Source organism: Procambarus clarkii, chromosome 10 (genome assembly GCF_040958095.1).
Source record: "Procambarus clarkii isolate CNS0578487 chromosome 10, FALCON_Pclarkii_2.0, whole genome shotgun sequence".
NCBI lineage: Eukaryota > Metazoa > Arthropoda > Malacostraca > Decapoda > Cambaridae > Procambarus > Procambarus clarkii.
Genome location: NC_091159.1, coordinates 14,774,106 through 14,792,080, shown reverse-complemented (window position 1 = coordinate 14,792,080; position 17,975 = coordinate 14,774,106). Strand labels below are relative to the sequence as shown.

The following is a 17,975-nucleotide window of genomic DNA, read 5'->3' as shown; positions in this document are numbered from 1 at the left end:
CTTATAAATCACGCATCTTATAAATCACGTATCTTATAAATCACGTATCTTATAAATCACTATCTTATAAATCATATATCTTGTAAATCATACATCTTTCATTTATAATATATATATTATAATATCATTTATAAAATCATATATAATTCAAGATAATGCTTGAACTAAAACCACTTCTTTAGGCCTTATATCTGTTCAAACTATTAGCAATTGTGCAAGTTTGATATTCTTTAAACAAAAATTAAACTCGTGTTTTTTCTCATTTTCATGGTTTTACTATTTATCTAATGTGACTTTTTTTCTCTCATCTACATTCTGTTTACTGCATCCAGTTTGTCATTGACAATCAAACTGGAATCATCACAGTGGGAGTAAACACCTTCAGCGACGTCTGGGAGTTCAATTTCCAGGCTGTGGCCATCGACCTGTCTCGCCTAAATACCTCAGTACCAGTTAAAGTCAGCATCATAGGTAAGTTAAACTGCGTGAAGTTGAACAGTCTTGGTGGTAGGGGGATATGTGGGTGTGTTGGGGTTAGAGAGAGGGTGACATGGGTAGCCTGGCTTAATGTGGGGGCAGACTTGGACTTATATAGTGCAGGCTTGGCCCTTTCAAGGTGCAGCCCTGGCATTGTATAATGCAGGTCTGGCCTTATCTGATACAGGTCTGGCCTTATTTGATGCAGGTCTGGCCTTATCTGATGCAGGTCTGGTCTTATCTGATACAGGTCTGGCCTTATTTAGTGCTTCTCTTAACTCTATGTCGGGAGTTCTTGCCTGTACTTTTGGTAAGCTTTAATGGCCAGCTTACACAGTTAAGTTGTATACAATATGTTGCGTAGTGGGCAGCAATATGTTGCGTAGTATGCATTAATATGTTAGTGGTAAGCAACATTTTGTTGCATTGTACACTTTAGAATGTTGCACAATACACAGCAATAACATTAGTAATGTGCAGTATTGTTTTGTACAGAATGTTCATTGGAACGCAATTGAATTGAAAAAAATAAGAGCATATTAATATATTGCAAGTGACTGAGGACTATGTACTGTCCATGCCCTATTATTTCTAGAGTTGTAACCTTTTGGTTAAAAGGCTGTTTATATTATTGCATTAAGCATATTTTATTTTCTGCTTTTTTCAGCTTCGAGAACATTGGAAAAACAGACTTTGCTTCTAATTTACATACGTGATAAATATTATTCTAACACAATTCTCGTTTTCCTTTGAGTATATCTTTTGAACCATTAGTATAACTCAACTAAACTTTTATGAATATTTTTATCATTTTTTGTTGTATAAGATACGATAGATGAATACCATATGGTACTCCCTGAATACCATATTTAATTTAGACAAAATTTGTATACATTTATGTTCTTTGAAAAACTGCAAACTTATAAATCTAGAAACTGTAATAGTGTAGAATACAGGATATACAATGATAAATTAAAGACCTGTTTTATTTTTTTTGCCACCAGCAAGCAGACCAATGTATGGTAAGACTTACTTACATAAGTACTTTGAAAATTAATAAAATCAAATTTGATAAAAAATAAAAACTGTACATTTTACAGAATTTCCATATAAAGGAAATTATTGCCAATAAAGGTTTAATATTGAGTATATATTGGATATTTTGGTTATATACTAAAACAAAAAAAAGTCTAAAAAGATGGTGATATTAATGTGTTTCAATCCGGCGTGTTCTTCTACTCGCTACAGCTCGACTCACTTGGGTAAAGGGTAAGAATAGTAACTAGTCTGAAAGATATTTTTTTTTCTTGTGCATGGTAAATTGCTACATGTAATTTAGAAGAATTCCACTTCCCTCCCTCCCTCCCTCCCCTTTCCCTTAAATACCTAGAGACATAAATGCTCGAAATGTATCAGCACGGTTCTGAAAAACCCACCCTCACTACATTGATGATTCTGAAGCCTCCCTACATTGATGGTTCTACAAACCTCTCCCTACATTGATTATTCTGACGCCTCCTAACATTGATAGTTCTGAAGCCTCCCTACATTGATGGTTCTACAAACCTCTCCCTACATTGATAGTTCTGGCGCCTCCTAACATTGATAGTTCTGAAGTCTCCCTACATTCATGGTTTTACAAACATCCCTATATTGGTTCAACAGACTTCCCTACAGTGATGATTCTGCAACCCCCTTCATTGATGGTTCTACACCCCCATACATTGATGGTTCTACCCCTCCCACTTCATTGATGGTTCTATAAACTTCCCAACATTGAGGAATTCATTCTTCACCAGATATTTAATAAATTGCTTAGTTCTTTACATTTCGAATCAAGAACAGGAAGGAAACATGTGCAATACAAGTTATTACGCGTCACAGATGCACAACACAATAACATGCACAGTAAGATAATATATAGTTTAGTTCATTTATTATGCACCCCATACCCATATTGTGGGCGGTAGTGGAAAGGATTATTGAGGCCATAATGGGCTCAGGGACTGAACACCAAAATTCATTTAGCTAAGCAAGTTACAATCTTGATGAGCTAGATACAAAATTCAGTATAAGTCGTCACATCAACAATGGGTTCGAGATCGACCACAAGTGCAGTTTCTAAATTAAGCAACTAACATATGTGGAGAGCTAGTGTCACAATTGATATGTTTGTCCTATATAAAAAATAAGATAATATACCAGCACAGTTATTATACCCCCCCCCCCCACCTGTGCACAACACAATTATACCCGCACAATACCATCTTAAACTCTATTGCTTTGAATATATCCGGAGTTGAGTCGTGTAAGTGTTTGAACTAACACGACTCCACTGTTCCACCGATTTCTCAGTGGAACAGTGAGTTCTGGGTTCTGTTCCACGACTTCTCAGTTCCACTGAGAATCGACTCTGAACAGATTTGACACTAGTTGACGTTCCACTGAAAATCGACAATTGAATAGACTATTAGAACATCAGTGCAGAGTAACAGACCATTAGGCTATACTCTGCACTTTAAACAGTGCAGAGTAACAGACCATTAGGCTATACTCTGTGCTCTACACAGTGCAGAGTAACAGACCATTAGAACATGAATACAGCGCAGCGTTACCAACCAAATAAGATTACCATTAGGATTTAACAGTGTAGAGGAAGTTGTTAAACACATTAAGACATTAACCTTACTGAAGCCAACATGAGTCATAAATGCTCATCCACCGTCTGAGACAGCAACGAATATCACCTCTAATGAGGTCAGGTCAGGTCAGGTCTTGCCTCTGACACTTGATCAGTCATTATTCCTGCACGCGAAAGAATTATTTAATGATCCACACATGGTGCTACGGCATTAACAATGATCCACACATGGTGCTACGGCATTAACAATGATCCACATATGGCGTTACGGCATTATCAATGATCCACATATGGCGTTACGGCATTATCAATGCTCAACACATGAAGGAGTCACAAACACAGCTGTTAGTTACCAAGTAGCTAGGCTTTGTTTTCGTAGCGTGTGTGTCCTGCAGCTGCATGACGTAGAGGTTTGACTGCTCTTAAGAGTTACCACAGAAGGTGCAACACTGTGGAAACTTTGACTTAAATGCATGGCGTAAACTTGTTTGTGTTTGCAGCTTGTATAAAGTATTTTTACTCTTGTATTTGACCTTGCATAGGAATAAATGTAGACATTTAAGTCTCATATATATATATATATATATATATATATATATATATATATATATATATATATATATATATATATATATATATATATATATATATACTGTATTATGGGTGGGTGTGTACGCACACCGTTATAGTATTGGTTAAGTTGAACAGGTGAACTTCTAGTACAGGTCTTTAAACTCCTTATACATGACCTTTGACGTCTTGTGGAAGGTTATATATTTGTATGAGGTCTTACTCCACTTGTATAAGGCATAACACCTCTTGAACTGGGTCTTGCTCTCCTTATACAATGTTGTTACACTTTTCGTGTCCCAAATTGTTACTCTTGTAAAAGTAATAAGCCTCAATAACATAAATACAGTTCTATTCTTTCTTGATGATGTAGAGTGTGATTACTTTATTATATTATCATCAATTATTTTATTATTATTTTTAGACGTTGTTTTATCTATAAAAATCAGTTTGATTATCAAGGCAAAATTTTCCCCTCTTGACATTCATGAGTAATTATCTTATGGAATGCTTTACAAACTCATCAATATTTACAAATTATTGTATATTTCTAGGCTGTGCATGAATTCAAATTTGGGTAATTAGGAATAACAAATTAGCATCAGAGCGAGGGGGGGGGGGGGGGGCGGGGCACAGTCCCAGTGATACCAGATGATGAGTTGTGTTTTTTTTTTTTGGCGGGAACGTAAAGTGTTTTTTTTTTGGCGGGAACGTAATACATTTTCCTTGTTACTCACAGATGAGAATACTCACAAGCCCGTGTTCAGCAACTGCGCTGGCTACGACGGTATCACTGTCACTGAGAACACGACGGCCGGCCAGAATGTTGTGCTGGTACGTACCGTGTGAGAGACTGTACCCCGTGTGAGAGAGACTGTACCCAGTGTGAGAGACTGTACCCCTTGTGAGAGAGACGGTACCCCGTGTGAGAGACTGTACCCCGTGTGAGAGAGACGGTACCCAGTGTGAGAGACTGTACCCCGTGTGAGAGAGACGGTACCCCGTGTGAGAGACTGTACCCCGTGTGAGAGAGACTGTACCCCGTGTGAGAGAGACGGTACCCCGTGTGAGAGAGACTGTACCCAGTGTAAGAGAGACTATACCCAGTGTGAGAGACTGTACCCCGTGTGAGAGAGACGGTACCCAGTGTGAGAGACTGTACCCCGTGTGAGAGAGACGGTACCCAGTGTGAGAGACTGTACCCCGTGTGAGAGAGACGGTACCCCGTGTGAGAGACTGTACCCCGTGTGAGAGAGACGGTACCCAGTGTGATAGACTGTACCCCGTGTGAGAGAGACGGTACCCAGTGTGAGAGACTGTACCCCGTGTGAGAGAGACGGTACCCAGTGTGAGAGACTGTACCCCGTGTGAGAGAGACGGTACCCAGTGTGAGAGACTGTACCCCGTGTGAGAGAGACGGTACCCCGTGTGAGAGACTGTACCCCGTATGAGAGAGACTGTACCCCGTGTGAGAGAGATTGTACCCCGTGTGAAAGAGACTGTACCCCGTGTGAGAGAGACTGTACCCCTTTTGAGAGAGACTGTACACCCTTGTGAGTGACTGTACCCCCTTGTGAGAGACTGTACCCCGTGTGAGTGACTGTACCCCGTGTGATTGACTGTACCCCCTTGTGAGTGATTGTACCCCGTGTGAGAGACAGTACCCCGTGTGAGAGACAGTACCCCGTGTGAGAGAGACAGTATCCCGTGTGAGAGACTGTACCCCGTGTGAAAGACTGTACCCGTGTGAGAGACAGTACCCCGTGTGAAAGACTGTACCCCGTGTGAGAGACTGTACCCCGTGAGAGAGACAGTACCCCGTGTGAAAGACTGTACCCGTGTGAGAGACAGTACCCCGTGTGAGAGAGACAGTATCCCGTGTGAGAGACTGTACCCCGTGTGAGAGACAGTACCCCGTGTGAGAGAGACACAGTATCCCGTGAGAGAGAGAGAGAGACAGTACCCCGTGTGAGAGAGACAGTATCCCGTGTGAGAGACTGTACCCCGTGTGAGAGACAGTACCCCCGTGTGTGAGAGACAGTACCCCGTGTGAGAGAGACAGTACCCCGTGTGAGAGAGACAGTACCCCGTGTGAGAGAGACAGTACCCCAGTGTGAGAGAGACAGTACCCCAGTGTGAGAGAGACAGCACCCCGTGTGTGAGAGAGACAGTACCCCGTGTGAGAGAGAGACAGTACCCCGTGTGAGAGAGACAGTACCCCGTGTGAGAGAGACGTACCCCGTGTGAGAGAGGCTACCCCGTGTGAGAGAGAGACAGTACCCCGTATGAGAGAGACAGTACCCCGTGTGTGAGAGAGACAGTACCCCGTGTGAGAGAGAGACAGTACCCCGTGTGAGAGAGAGACAGTACCCCGTGTGAGAGAGACGTACCCCGTGTGAGAGAGACGTACCCCATGTGAGAGAGAGATAGTACCCCGTATGAGAGAGACAGTACCCCGTGTGTGAGAGAGACAGTAACCCGTGTGAGAGAGAGACAGTACCCCGTGTGAGAGAGAAACAGTACCCCGTGTGTGAGAGACAGTACCCCGTGTGAGAGAGAGACAGTACCCCGTGTGAGAGAGACAGTATCCCGTGTGAGAGACAGTACCCCGTGTGAGAGAGAGACAGTACCCCGTGTGTGAGAGAGACAGTACCCCGTGTGAGAGAGAGACAGTACCCCGTGTGTGAGAGAGACAGTACCCCGTGTGAGAGAGACAGTACCCCGTGTGTGTGAGAGACAGTACCCCATGTGTGAGAAAGACAGTTCCCCGTGTGAGAGAGAGACAGTACCCCGTGTGTGTGAGAGAGACAGTACTCCGTGTGAGAGAGAGACAGTATCCCGTGTGAGAGAGAGACAGTACCCCGTGTGAGAGAGAGAGTACCCCGTGTGAGAGAGAGACAGTACCCCGTATGAGAGAGAGACAGTACCCCGTGTGAGAGAGACAGTACCCCGTGTGAGAGAGACAGTACCCCGTGTGTGTGAGAGACAGTACCCCATGTGTGAGAAAGACAGTTCCCCGTGTGAGAGAGAGACAGTACCCCGTGTGTGTGAGAGAGACAGTACCCCGTGTGAGAGAGAGAGTACCCCGTGTGAGAGAGAGAGTACCCCGTGTGAGAGAGAGACAGTACCCCGTATGAGAGAGAGACAGTACCCCGTGTGAGAGAGAGACAGTACCCCGTGTGAGAGAGACAGTACCCCGTGTGTGTGAGAGACAGTACCCCATGTGTGAGAAAGACAGTTCCCCGTGTGAGAGAGAGACAGTACCCCGTGTGTGTGAGAGAGACAGTACCCCGTGTGAGAGAGAGAGTACCCCGTGTGAGAGAGAGAGTACCCCGTGTGAGAGAGAGACAGTACCCCGTATGAGAGAGAGACAGTACCCCGTGTGAGAGAGAGACAGTACCCCGTGTGAGAGAGAGACAGTACCCCGTGTGAGAGAGAGACAGTACCCCGTGTGTGAGAGAGACAGTACCCCGTGTGGGTGTCATCATCCGTCCCATCTTGTGGCCTGAGCGGCTCCTGCCTGCACTAACGCCAGCGCCTCCCCGTCACCGCAGGTCCAGGCTACTGACGAGGACCACGGGGTCAACGGCCAGGTCACCTACTCCCTCCTCAACTCCTTCGACAGCTTCGACATCGTCACCGACAACGGCAACGGCAAGATCACCACCACCAGGGTAGGTAGCCCCCCTGCAGTAGTCACTACCACCAGGGTAGGTAGCCCCCCCCCCTGCAGTAGTCACCACCACCAGGGTAGGTAGCCCCCCCTGCAGTAGTCACTACCACCAGGGTAGGTAGCCCCCCCCCCTGCAGTAGTCACCACCACCAGGGTAGGTAGCCCCCCCCTGCAGTAGTCACCACCACCAGGGTAGGTAGCCCCCCTGCACTAGTCACCACTACCAGGGTAGGTAGCCCCCCCCTGCAGTAGTCACCACCACCAGGGTAGGTAGCCCCCCCTGCACTAGTCACCACCACCAGGGTAGGTAGCCCCCCCTGCAGTAGTCACCACCACCAGGGTAGGTAGCCCCCCCCTGCACTAGTCACCACCACCAGGGTAGGTAGCCCCCCCTGCACTAGTCACCACCACCAGGGTAGGTAGCCCCCCCCTGCAGTAGTCACCACCACCAGGGTAGGTAGCCCCCCCTGCAGTAGTCACCACCACCACCAGGGTAGGTAGCCCCCCCTGCACTAGTCACCACCACCAGGGTAGGTAGCCCCCCCTGCAGTAGTCACCACCACCAGGGTAGGTAGCCCCCCCTGCAGTAGTCACCACCACCACCAGGGTAGGTAGCCCCCCCCTGCAGTAGTCACCACCACCAGGGTAGGTAGCCCCCCCTGCAGTAGTCACCACCACCACCAGGGTAGGTAGCCCCCCCCTGCAGTAGTCACCACCACCAGGGTAGGTAGCTCCCCCTGCAGTAGTCACCACCACCACCAGGGTAGGTAGCCCCCCCCTGCACTAGTCACCACCACCAGGGTAGGTAGCCCCCCCCTGCAGTAGTCACCACCACCAGGGTAGGTAGCCCCCCCTGCAGTAGTCACCACCACCACCAGGGTAGGTAGCCCCCCCCTGCAGTAGTCACCACCACCAGGGTAGGTAGCCCCCCCCTGCAGTAGTCACCACCACCAGGGTAGGTAGCCCCCCCTGCAGTAGTCACCACCACCAGGGTAGGTAGCCCCCCCTGCAGTAGTCACCACCACCACCAGGGTAGGTAGCCCCCCCCCCTGCAGTAGTCACCACCACCAGGGTAGGTAGCCCCCCCCCCCCCCCTGCACTAGTCACCACCACCAGGGTAGGTAGCCCCCCCTGCAGTAGTCACCACCACCAGGGTAGGTAGCCCCCCCCCCCCTGCAGTATTCACCACCACCAGGGTAGCCTCGTCTGTACTAGCCCAACCACTTGGGGCAGGACGGTAGAGCGACGGTTTCGCTTCATGCAGGTCGCCGTTCAATCCCCAGCCGTCCAAGTGGTTGGGCACCATTCCTTCCCTCCGTCCCATCCCAGATCCTTATCCTGACCCCCTTCTTAGTGCTATATAGTCGTAATGGCTTGGTGCTTTCCCCTGATAGTTCCCTAGTCTGTACTAGTTTCGAATGAGCTCGGAACATTGAGTACTTGGAATGGATATGAGGACATATGGGAAATCTTTATATCGTTCAATGCAGTGATGTTACCTGTGTAACACCTTTGTTTCTCACCTGGCAGTCTCGCCTGTGTTTGTGTTTTACTTATGTGTCTCTCACCCGTGTGTCTCAGAGACTGGACCGTGACCAAGAAGACAAAGAGTTCTTCCTGACGGTGATCGCCCGGGACGAGGCGCCGAAGGAGGCGCTGCAGGAGGCGTGTTCCTTCAAGGTCAGGGTGAAAGACATCAACGACAACCCTCCCATCTTCGACCAGCCGGTAAGACACACAAGTCGCACTCAGATTTTCTCCTTATGTCTTCTTGTCAACATTTTCCTCCCCCTTGCGGCAGATCTAGGCGGTGAGATCGGCTAGATCTCTCTCATTTTGAGGCAACGGAGGGACTTGAAATCGCGACTTGATGATTCCTGGACGCCTGCCTTAACTACTTCGGCCAGGGTGTGTACCACTGTGGCCGCGCGAACTCACCGCGAGTTCAAGTCACTCCATTTCATTGCGATTCAAGTCTCTCTCCCGCTCTCTCTCTCCTTTGTGTCTCTCTTTTGTTTCTGTCTCTCTTCGAATAGGTTCCATGTTCATTACGTAAAGTTTCAGTGTATATATATAGCTGCCTGTAGATAAACAAAGAGCTTATGTTCTCTATATTAAGCTCTCACAGTAACAAGACTTTCTCAACGTCTATTGTCTTAAATGTTAAGACAAAACATGATTCTCAATGGTCATTCAACTTGAAGACTATGAATCTTCCCTCAGAGTGAGAGGAAGCTGTTCTTCCGCATCATTTTGCACACGATTGAACGTATCTCTTCCCCTCACAGTGTTCTCTCATAACATCCACAGGCCTACGAACAGAACATCGCCACGGACCACATCCCAGGGAAGGCCGTGCTCCGGGTCACAGCCACGGACATGGACGCTCTGGAGAACGCGGAGGTCCAGTATAGTCTCAACGGGTCGGTGGACGACCTCGGTTATTTTAACATTAGCAACACAACAGGAGTCATCACCCTCATTAAACCCTTGAACGACACCATGGTAAGTCGACCCCTGGCTCACAGGTGTAGATTATTGTAATTATTTTTATTATTATTATTATTATTATTATTATTATTATTATTATTATTATTATTATTATTGCATTTAGATACGGACATATTCACCACAGCCCGGTTAGTTCGGGCTGTGGTGAATATGTAGACCTGCGGGCCGCTCCAGGCAACAGGACTTAGGATAGGACGGAGGATAGGAATTGTGCCCAACCACTTGGGTAATCGGGGGATTGAACTCTGATCTGCAAGAAGTGAGGCCGTCGTTGTACCGTCCACCCCAAGTAGCCGCGCATGAGAATTGGAAAAGACTTCTCGTTTCAAGGTTTAAATGTTATCGACATCCACGTTCATAAAGACCTATCGACTATTAGATTCATAAAAGCCAATCGACTGCTTGGATTATTAAGGAATGTCGACTATCAGTGTTAGGCTACATTAATTTATCGGGAGTGGCGGAGCAACCGGGTTGTGATGGCTGGACCGGCTGCGGGCCGCTAGCTGCCATCAACAGCCAGAGAGATCAAGTTATTTCCCAACAGGCCTGGTCTCCAGCCGAGCTTGAGGAACAGAAGACCTCTCAAAACCATCTATAGGTAAACTGCATGTCCAGGTATACTTTATATATAGCTGCCTGCAGATAAACAAAGAGCTTATGTTCTCTAAATGTAATGTTAAAATGTAGAATGTAAAAAGTATTTTTTACCTTTATGATAAAAAATACTCTCAAAGTATATACACCGAAAATTTGGGTCTACACACACACACACATCCCTGTTTATGGTTGAGTTTTAATTTTAGTTTTAAAGAATCACTGGGCAACATGAAACATTTTCTGTGATTCTGTAAAAGTTGCCTCTGTGGGAATGTGATCTAAAATATAATCCCGAACTTTTCTGTAAATATTCAGTGCAAAAGTTGGTAAAACATTGCGCCTCAGGAGTTGTATTTCGTAGACAGTGTTGATAAGGATTCATTTTTTATTATTCTGGGGTCCTTTAAGGATGTTCCAGGCGTGTTTATATTTGTATCTGTAACATAGAATGTCTGTGGGCGCGGTGGGCGGTCAGAGGCTAGGGGTTAGCATCACTAAACTTTGCAGGGTGACTGCTGGAAGGGTGGGGGGGGGGGGATGGTAATGTAATTTTTTCCTTAAAATCAACTTACCTTACACCTCATAATTACTTTACCTTCCTCCTCATAATTACCTTTACCCCTCATAATTACCTTGCCCTATTGATTGTTTTATTATTTTTTTTTGGTCCAGGCTGACAAGAAGACGTTCAACCTGAAGGCCATTGCGACGGACAAGGGGTCGCCGCCCCTGAGCAACCAGGTCGGGGTCAATATCCACGCCGTCACCTCGGGCAACATGCCTCCAACCATTGTCCTCCGCGAGCCCCAGAACGCCTCCATTCCCGAGGACACTGTCGATAACACTGACGTTGTCATCGTCTGCGCCATGTGAGGATGTGGATATTTTGACGTGTTTTTCTCCAAAAAACAAGCAAAGTCTCTGTCGAGTCTCTGTCGAGTCTCTGTCGAGTCTCTGTCGAGTCTCTGTCGAGTCTCTCTATATTTCTCTCGTCTCTTTGCGTGTCTGTTCGTTTAAGAAGTGCTAGACAAGATTTTAAACTTCTTCCTTCATATGGTAGTCACTTTGGCTTTTGTTGAAGGAGCTGCTTTTCAAAGTCGTCTGATCACACGTGTATAATCAGACCTAAGGTGTGTTGCTTAGTGTAGTGGGAATATGCTACAGCGGCCCCTGTGGATCTGTACCCAATAGGCCTTAAGATTATTTCACAACTGGAAATGTATTTCTGTATATCTGGCTGTATTCGGACACAGGGCTTCAGGGCTTGGCGAGGATTCCAGTAATTTGTTGCCTTTCTTTTGTTCCTCCGTTTTTATTTCCAGCCTTTTTTAGGGGGATAATCTGTATGATGTGATAATGAATGATGCTGTTTGAGGCAGGTGGACAGTATCTGCTGTGCTCATTGTTTTCACGATTGTGACTGTTGGTGTCTCTACGGTTCTCAGGTCTAACATCCCAAGCAAGCCCGACGTGTACTTCACGCTGCTCAACGGGAACACCAAGGACACCAACTCCGACGGCACCTTCGCTATCAGGTACGCCCCGTCTCCCTCACGCGCATCCTCGTCTTCAGTTAGGAAAGGTCTCTCTCTCTCTCTCTCTCTCTCTCTCTCTCTCTCTCTCTCTCTCTCTCTCTCTCTCTCTCTCTCTCTCTCTCTCTCTTGGCCTCCACCTTAATTGCAATCATCACTGTTCAGAAACTTGATCACTTTCATCTTCACTTATAAGGAAAGTGCTGAAGGCTTGTTGGCCAATACGAGGCAGCTTCTATTTATATCCCTACAAACTCATTCATATGTCTAACTTACGCTTGAAATAACCTAGTATTTCCACGTCTGTTAGTCTACTCTTCATCCTTCCACACCATCCCCATCCCTCGTCTCTCGGCTTCGCTATGACCCTTTACTCCAGCTGTCTTCCCGCTTCGATCTCTACTCTTGCAACTGTCTTGACCTCTTCTTTCCTCGAACTCCAACCCTCACGTAGGATTCCATCGTCATATCTATCTCCATCACCACTACCTCCATCCATACATTCGTTTCATAACACAGGCAGATTGTTGGCGTAGGAGATGTATACACTGAGGGGCTCACCTTTCGTTATTCACCGAGATATGCACTTCTCAGTGAACATACACTGCATGTTTTCTGTGATCTTGAACTCTTGTCAAGGATTAATGATCTGTCGATTGACCCCTTAAAACTAACCACGAAATACCTTGTCAGTCAGCGGCATCCGACAGGGAATAAGGTCTAGATATACCGGTAAAAGACAAAGTTGTGAAGGTGTCTGCCTCATCCAGGTACCTGGAGAGCAACGACCCCAAATGTCCAACTGGCAGCCGAGGCGTCGCCATCTACGTCGCCATGAGGAGTCTAGACTACGAGACCATCACTGCCTACAAGCTCATTCTACAAGTTGTGGTGAGTACTCTAAATACCTTAATCTGACGAGTACTTTCTCGCATTCGCAATCCAATTACAACCGCCTCCTTCACTAAAAATGAGGAAAATGAGGAGGGGGTTGTAATCACCCAATAACGGCCAATCGTCGTTGGCAGACGGTACCACTTGTAGTTCCAACATGCCCTGTGTTCCACTAACAACGTTTGCTTAGCAAAGCGCATCATCATCGCTAAGATAAACAAGTCGTCTTCGATTTATTTTTGACTAGAGTGAGTGCACTTAAACCTTTCCCCTTTGATATCGAAGAAAAATCTCGATGTACCATTACTCCTTCGCTACCAAACTTGAAGTCTTCTCATTCATAGCTGACTTGGTGACACGTGTCTCTCCCACAGGACGACCAGAACGCCAGGGCGGACGTTCAGATAGACGTGAAGGTCATCGATGTGAACGACAACCCTCCGCTCTTGCAGCCCTTCGACGGGGCCATCGTCGAGAACTCGCCCCCTTCCCTCATCACCACCATCAAGGCCATTGATAAAGATGCCTCACCTGCTTTCAGAGAGGTGAGTTAATCATCCGCCCTCTCACTCATCCACCCTTTCACTAAGTTTGCCCACTCTATTACTCACCCCCTCTAATTAATCACTCGCCAAATTAATCATGCTTAATTCAGAAGAATTCACATTTCTGTACCTATCTTCTCTCCAGCTCTCCTACGCCTTTGACGCAACGGCGTCTGCAGACGTGAAGTCAAAGTTTGCGTTGAAGTCCAACGGGGAGTTGTGGACCAGCACCAGTCTGGACAGAGAGCAGAGCAACAAGTACCGTGTGCCCATTAAGGTTACCGACGGTGCTCCAGGTATGGCGTTTATCCTCACCCTAAGGTGGTGTTTGGCCACATACAAACACATGCATACATATACAAGCATAAGCACATACATAAAAACACACACAAAAGTATATTTTTAAACCGGGGGAATATAGGGGTGTGAGAATGGAATAAGGGATGGACACGGTTCCTTCACTTTGTCCTCAGATCCCAGCTTCTGTCCTGGCCTCAGATCCCAGCTTCTGTCCTGGCCTCAGATCCCAGATTCTATCCTGTCTTCAGATCCCTTCCAAGTGCTGTATAGTCATTCTGGCATATTCTAGCACTTTCTCCTCATTACCTTGGGTAATATCCTATCCAGTAACATGACCACAACTACAACATTCCCTTCTAAACTTGACTCTCAGAAAAAAAAGCACTTCCGCCTCGCACTCGTGGGGTTCGCGGTTCGAGTCTTCTAGAGCCCAGGTGAATGAAATTAAATTGACTCACAAGTTGAACTCCACAAACTGTATTCGCTCACGAAGGTAAACTAAACTCTCCCGTGATTGTCTCTGGACAGGACACGAGCGTATGACCACCTACTGGATCACCGTCCAGGACATCAACGACGTCCCTCCGAGGTTCGACATGACGAAGGGCATCTACCAGGTAGAGGTCCCCGAGAACAAGGTCCCCGGGAAAAATACAGGCATTCGACTCGTCGTTATCGACCCTGATATTGGTGAGTCGTTGTGGAGAGGATTTGGGTTATGTGTGTGTGTATGTGTGTTAAAATATACGAGGACTTCACACTGGTGTAATTCAAGAGTCGCATATTGTCATCACTACTTAGTGGCGTGTGTGTGATTTTTACCTCTCAGGTCCATGGGGGCTGACCCCAGTTCAGGTTGCTAGAGAAAACTAATACATGCTTTCCTGGAGCGTTGGGGAACACTGCAGTGTTTGAATAATACAGTGACTCCCGATCTTGCGAAGGATTTGAATCCAAGAAGCGAATCTTCTGATTCATGTACCCTAATCGACTGAACCATCCCAAACACTAAATTATTATTCCTCTCATTAAATTCTCAGAGATAATGTATATTTCGACGTCTGTTTCAGTAAACCACAACGACTTCCAGATCGTCAGTGGAAACGAACAGCAAAAGTTCCGGATCGACTCGACCACAGGCGAGGTTTTGATCAACAAGGACCTCGACTACGACAAGCCAATCGAGGACAGAACGGTGAGTGCCCCTCACCCTCTTGGCTTGTTATTATGACTAAGCCGCCCATTCTAAACATGTAGACTAAATACTCCTAAGTCAGCAGTCGTCCTATACATAAGTGAAACACTTTAATTATGCAACCTGTCTTCAGGCTGCACTTGTCGAAGCTGCGGTCAAACTCAGACGTTTTCAGCAATTTTCCCAAATATTTAATATATATATATATATATATATATATATATATATATATATATATATATATATATATATATATGTGTGTGTGTGTGTGTGTGTGTGTGTGTGTGTGTGTGTGTGTGTGTGTGTGTGTGTGTGTGTGTGTGTGTGTGTGTGTGTGAGTGTGTGTGTGTAAATCACGAAAATTAACACGTGATGAAATATGTGACACTGTCAGACAACGGAGGAAGAACTGAAACAGGAATTTCCTTAAGTACTTTAGTACTTAAGGAAATTCGTATATTAGTACATCTTCTGAAGGAATCATTCCTTCTGAAGATGTATTAATATACGAAAGTGCTTAAGGAAATTCCTGTTTCAGTTCTTCCTCCGTGGTCTGAGTCATATATATATATATATATATATATATATATATATATATATATATATATATATATATATATATATATATATATATATATATATATATATATATATATATATATAACTGAAAACTCACACCCCAGAAGTGACTCGAACCCATACTCCCAGAAGCAACGCAACTGGTATGTACAAGACGCCTTAATCCACTTGACCATCACGACCGGACATAATGAGGTGATAGCCGAGGCTATTTGAACCACCCCACCGCCGGCACTCGGATAGTAATCTTAGGCATAGCATTTTACCAAATCACCTCATTCTTTGGGGCACACGTGAGGAACACAAATGCGATTTGTGTTCCTCACGTGTGCCCCAAAGAATGAGGTGATTTGGTAAAATGCTATGCCTAAGATTACTATCCGAGTGCCGGCGGTGGGGTGGTTCAAATAGCCTCGGCTATCACCTCATTATGTCCGGTCGTGATGGTCAAGTGGATTAAGGCGTCTTGTACATACCAGTTGCGTTGCTTCTGGGAGTATGGGTTCGAGTCACTTCTGGGGTGTGAGTTTTCAGTTGCATATTGTCCTGGGGACCATTCAGGCTTGTTCGCATATATATATATATATATATATATATATATATATATATATATATATATATATATATATATATATATATATATATGACTGAAAACTCATACCCCAGAAGTGACTCGAACCCATACTCCCAGGAGCAACGCAACTGGTAACTACAGGACGCCTTAATCCGCTTGACCATAACGACCAGACATAAGGATGTGATAGCCGAAGCTATTTGAACCACTTCCCCGCCGGCACTCAGATGGTAATCTTGGGCATAGCATTTTATCAAATCACCTCATTCTTTGGGGCACACGTGAGGAACACAAATGCGAACAAGCCTGAATGGTCCCCAGGACTATATGGGACTGAAAACTCACATCCCAGAAGTGACTCGAACCCATACTCCCAGGAGCAACGCAACTGGTAACTACAGGACGCCTTAATCCGCTAATTAATCCGGCAGGGAAGTGGTTCAAATAGCTTCGGCTATCACTTCTTTATGTCCGGTCGTGATGGTCAAGCGGATTCCCTTCTGTGTTCCCTTCTCTGAGGCTGTGGGTCCCTATAATTGCACCTGTGGTGGTACCCCCCTATATATATATATATATATATATATATATATATATATATATATATATATATATATATATATATATATATATATATGTATATATATATATATATATATATATATATATATATATATATATATATATATATATATATATATATATATATATATATATATATATATATATATATATATGTCGTACCTAGTAGCCAGAACGCACTACTCAGCCTACTATGCAAGGCCCGATTTGCCTAATAATCCAAGTTTTCCTGAATTAATATATTTGCTCTAATTTTTTTCTTATGAAATGATAAAGCTACCCATTTCATTATGTATGAGGTCAATTTTTTTTAATTGGAGTTAAAATTAACGTAGATATATGACCGAACCTAACCAACCCTACCTAACCTAACCTAACATATCTTTATAGGTTAGGTTAGGTTAGGTAGCCGAAAAAGTTAGGTTAGGTTAGGTTAGGTAGGTTAGAGAGTCGAAAAACAATTAATTCATGAAAACTTGGCTTATTAGGCAAATTGGGCCTTGCATAGTAGCCTGAGAAGTGCGTTCTGGCTACTAGGTACGACATATATATATATATATATATATATATATATATATATATATATATATATATATATATATATATATATATATATATGTATTAACAATCTTTGGACAACACCCACCAGTGGGACTCGAACCCAGAAAGCACAACTACCTTCCAGTAGCTGCCATAACTAGTACGCTTTAACCCACTACACCATCAGACCCTACAAAAGAAGTAGAGACTTTAAGATATATATACATCTCAAATATCTCCACTTCCCGAGGGCACCAGATAAGTGTGAGGTGAGTCTGCGTTTTTCATCAAGCCACTGTCAATGTGAGAGAACTCGTGTCCATGCTATAAGCCTATACTTGCATAAACCACAAGTGAAGATTAGCAATCTTTGGACAACACCCACCAGTGGGACTCGAACCCAGAAAGCACAACTACCTTCCAGTAGCTGCCATAACTAGTACGCTTTAACCCACTACACCATCAGACCCTACAAAAGAAGTAGAGACTTCGAGATATATATACATCTCAAATATCTCCACTTCCCGAGGGCACCAGATAAGTGTGAGGTTAGTCTGCGTTTTTCATCAAGCCACTGTCAATGTGAGAGAACTCGTGTCCATGCTATAAGCCTATACTTGCATGACTTCGAGATATATATACATCTCAAATATCTCCACTTCCCGAGATGTATATATATCTCGAAGTCTCTACTTCTTTTGTAGGGTCTGATGGTGTAGTGGGTTAAAGCGTACTAGTTATGGCAGCTACTGGAAGGTAGTTGTG

General features: G+C 45.0%; 1 protein-coding gene across 2 annotated transcripts in view; it reads left to right on the top strand.

The window, feature by feature from the left end:
- Positions 1–17,975, top strand: part of LOC123746898 (DE-cadherin) — a 289,369-nt gene that overhangs the window by 222,714 nt on the left and 48,680 nt on the right. For both annotated transcript variants that reach the window (XM_069321647.1, XM_045728781.2), the window contains exons 7-18: positions 333–471; positions 4,428–4,522; positions 7,243–7,362; positions 8,943–9,089; positions 9,672–9,866; positions 11,145–11,341; positions 11,918–12,007; positions 12,775–12,895; positions 13,273–13,443; positions 13,589–13,739; positions 14,272–14,433; positions 14,814–14,938. In XM_069321647.1, coding sequence (XP_069177748.1) covers positions 333–471; positions 4,428–4,522; positions 7,243–7,362; positions 8,943–9,089; positions 9,672–9,866; positions 11,145–11,341; positions 11,918–12,007; positions 12,775–12,895; positions 13,273–13,443; positions 13,589–13,739; positions 14,272–14,433; positions 14,814–14,938 — 1,713 coding nt within the window. The remainder of the gene's footprint in view (positions 1–332; positions 472–4,427; positions 4,523–7,242; positions 7,363–8,942; positions 9,090–9,671; positions 9,867–11,144; positions 11,342–11,917; positions 12,008–12,774; positions 12,896–13,272; positions 13,444–13,588; positions 13,740–14,271; positions 14,434–14,813; positions 14,939–17,975) is intronic.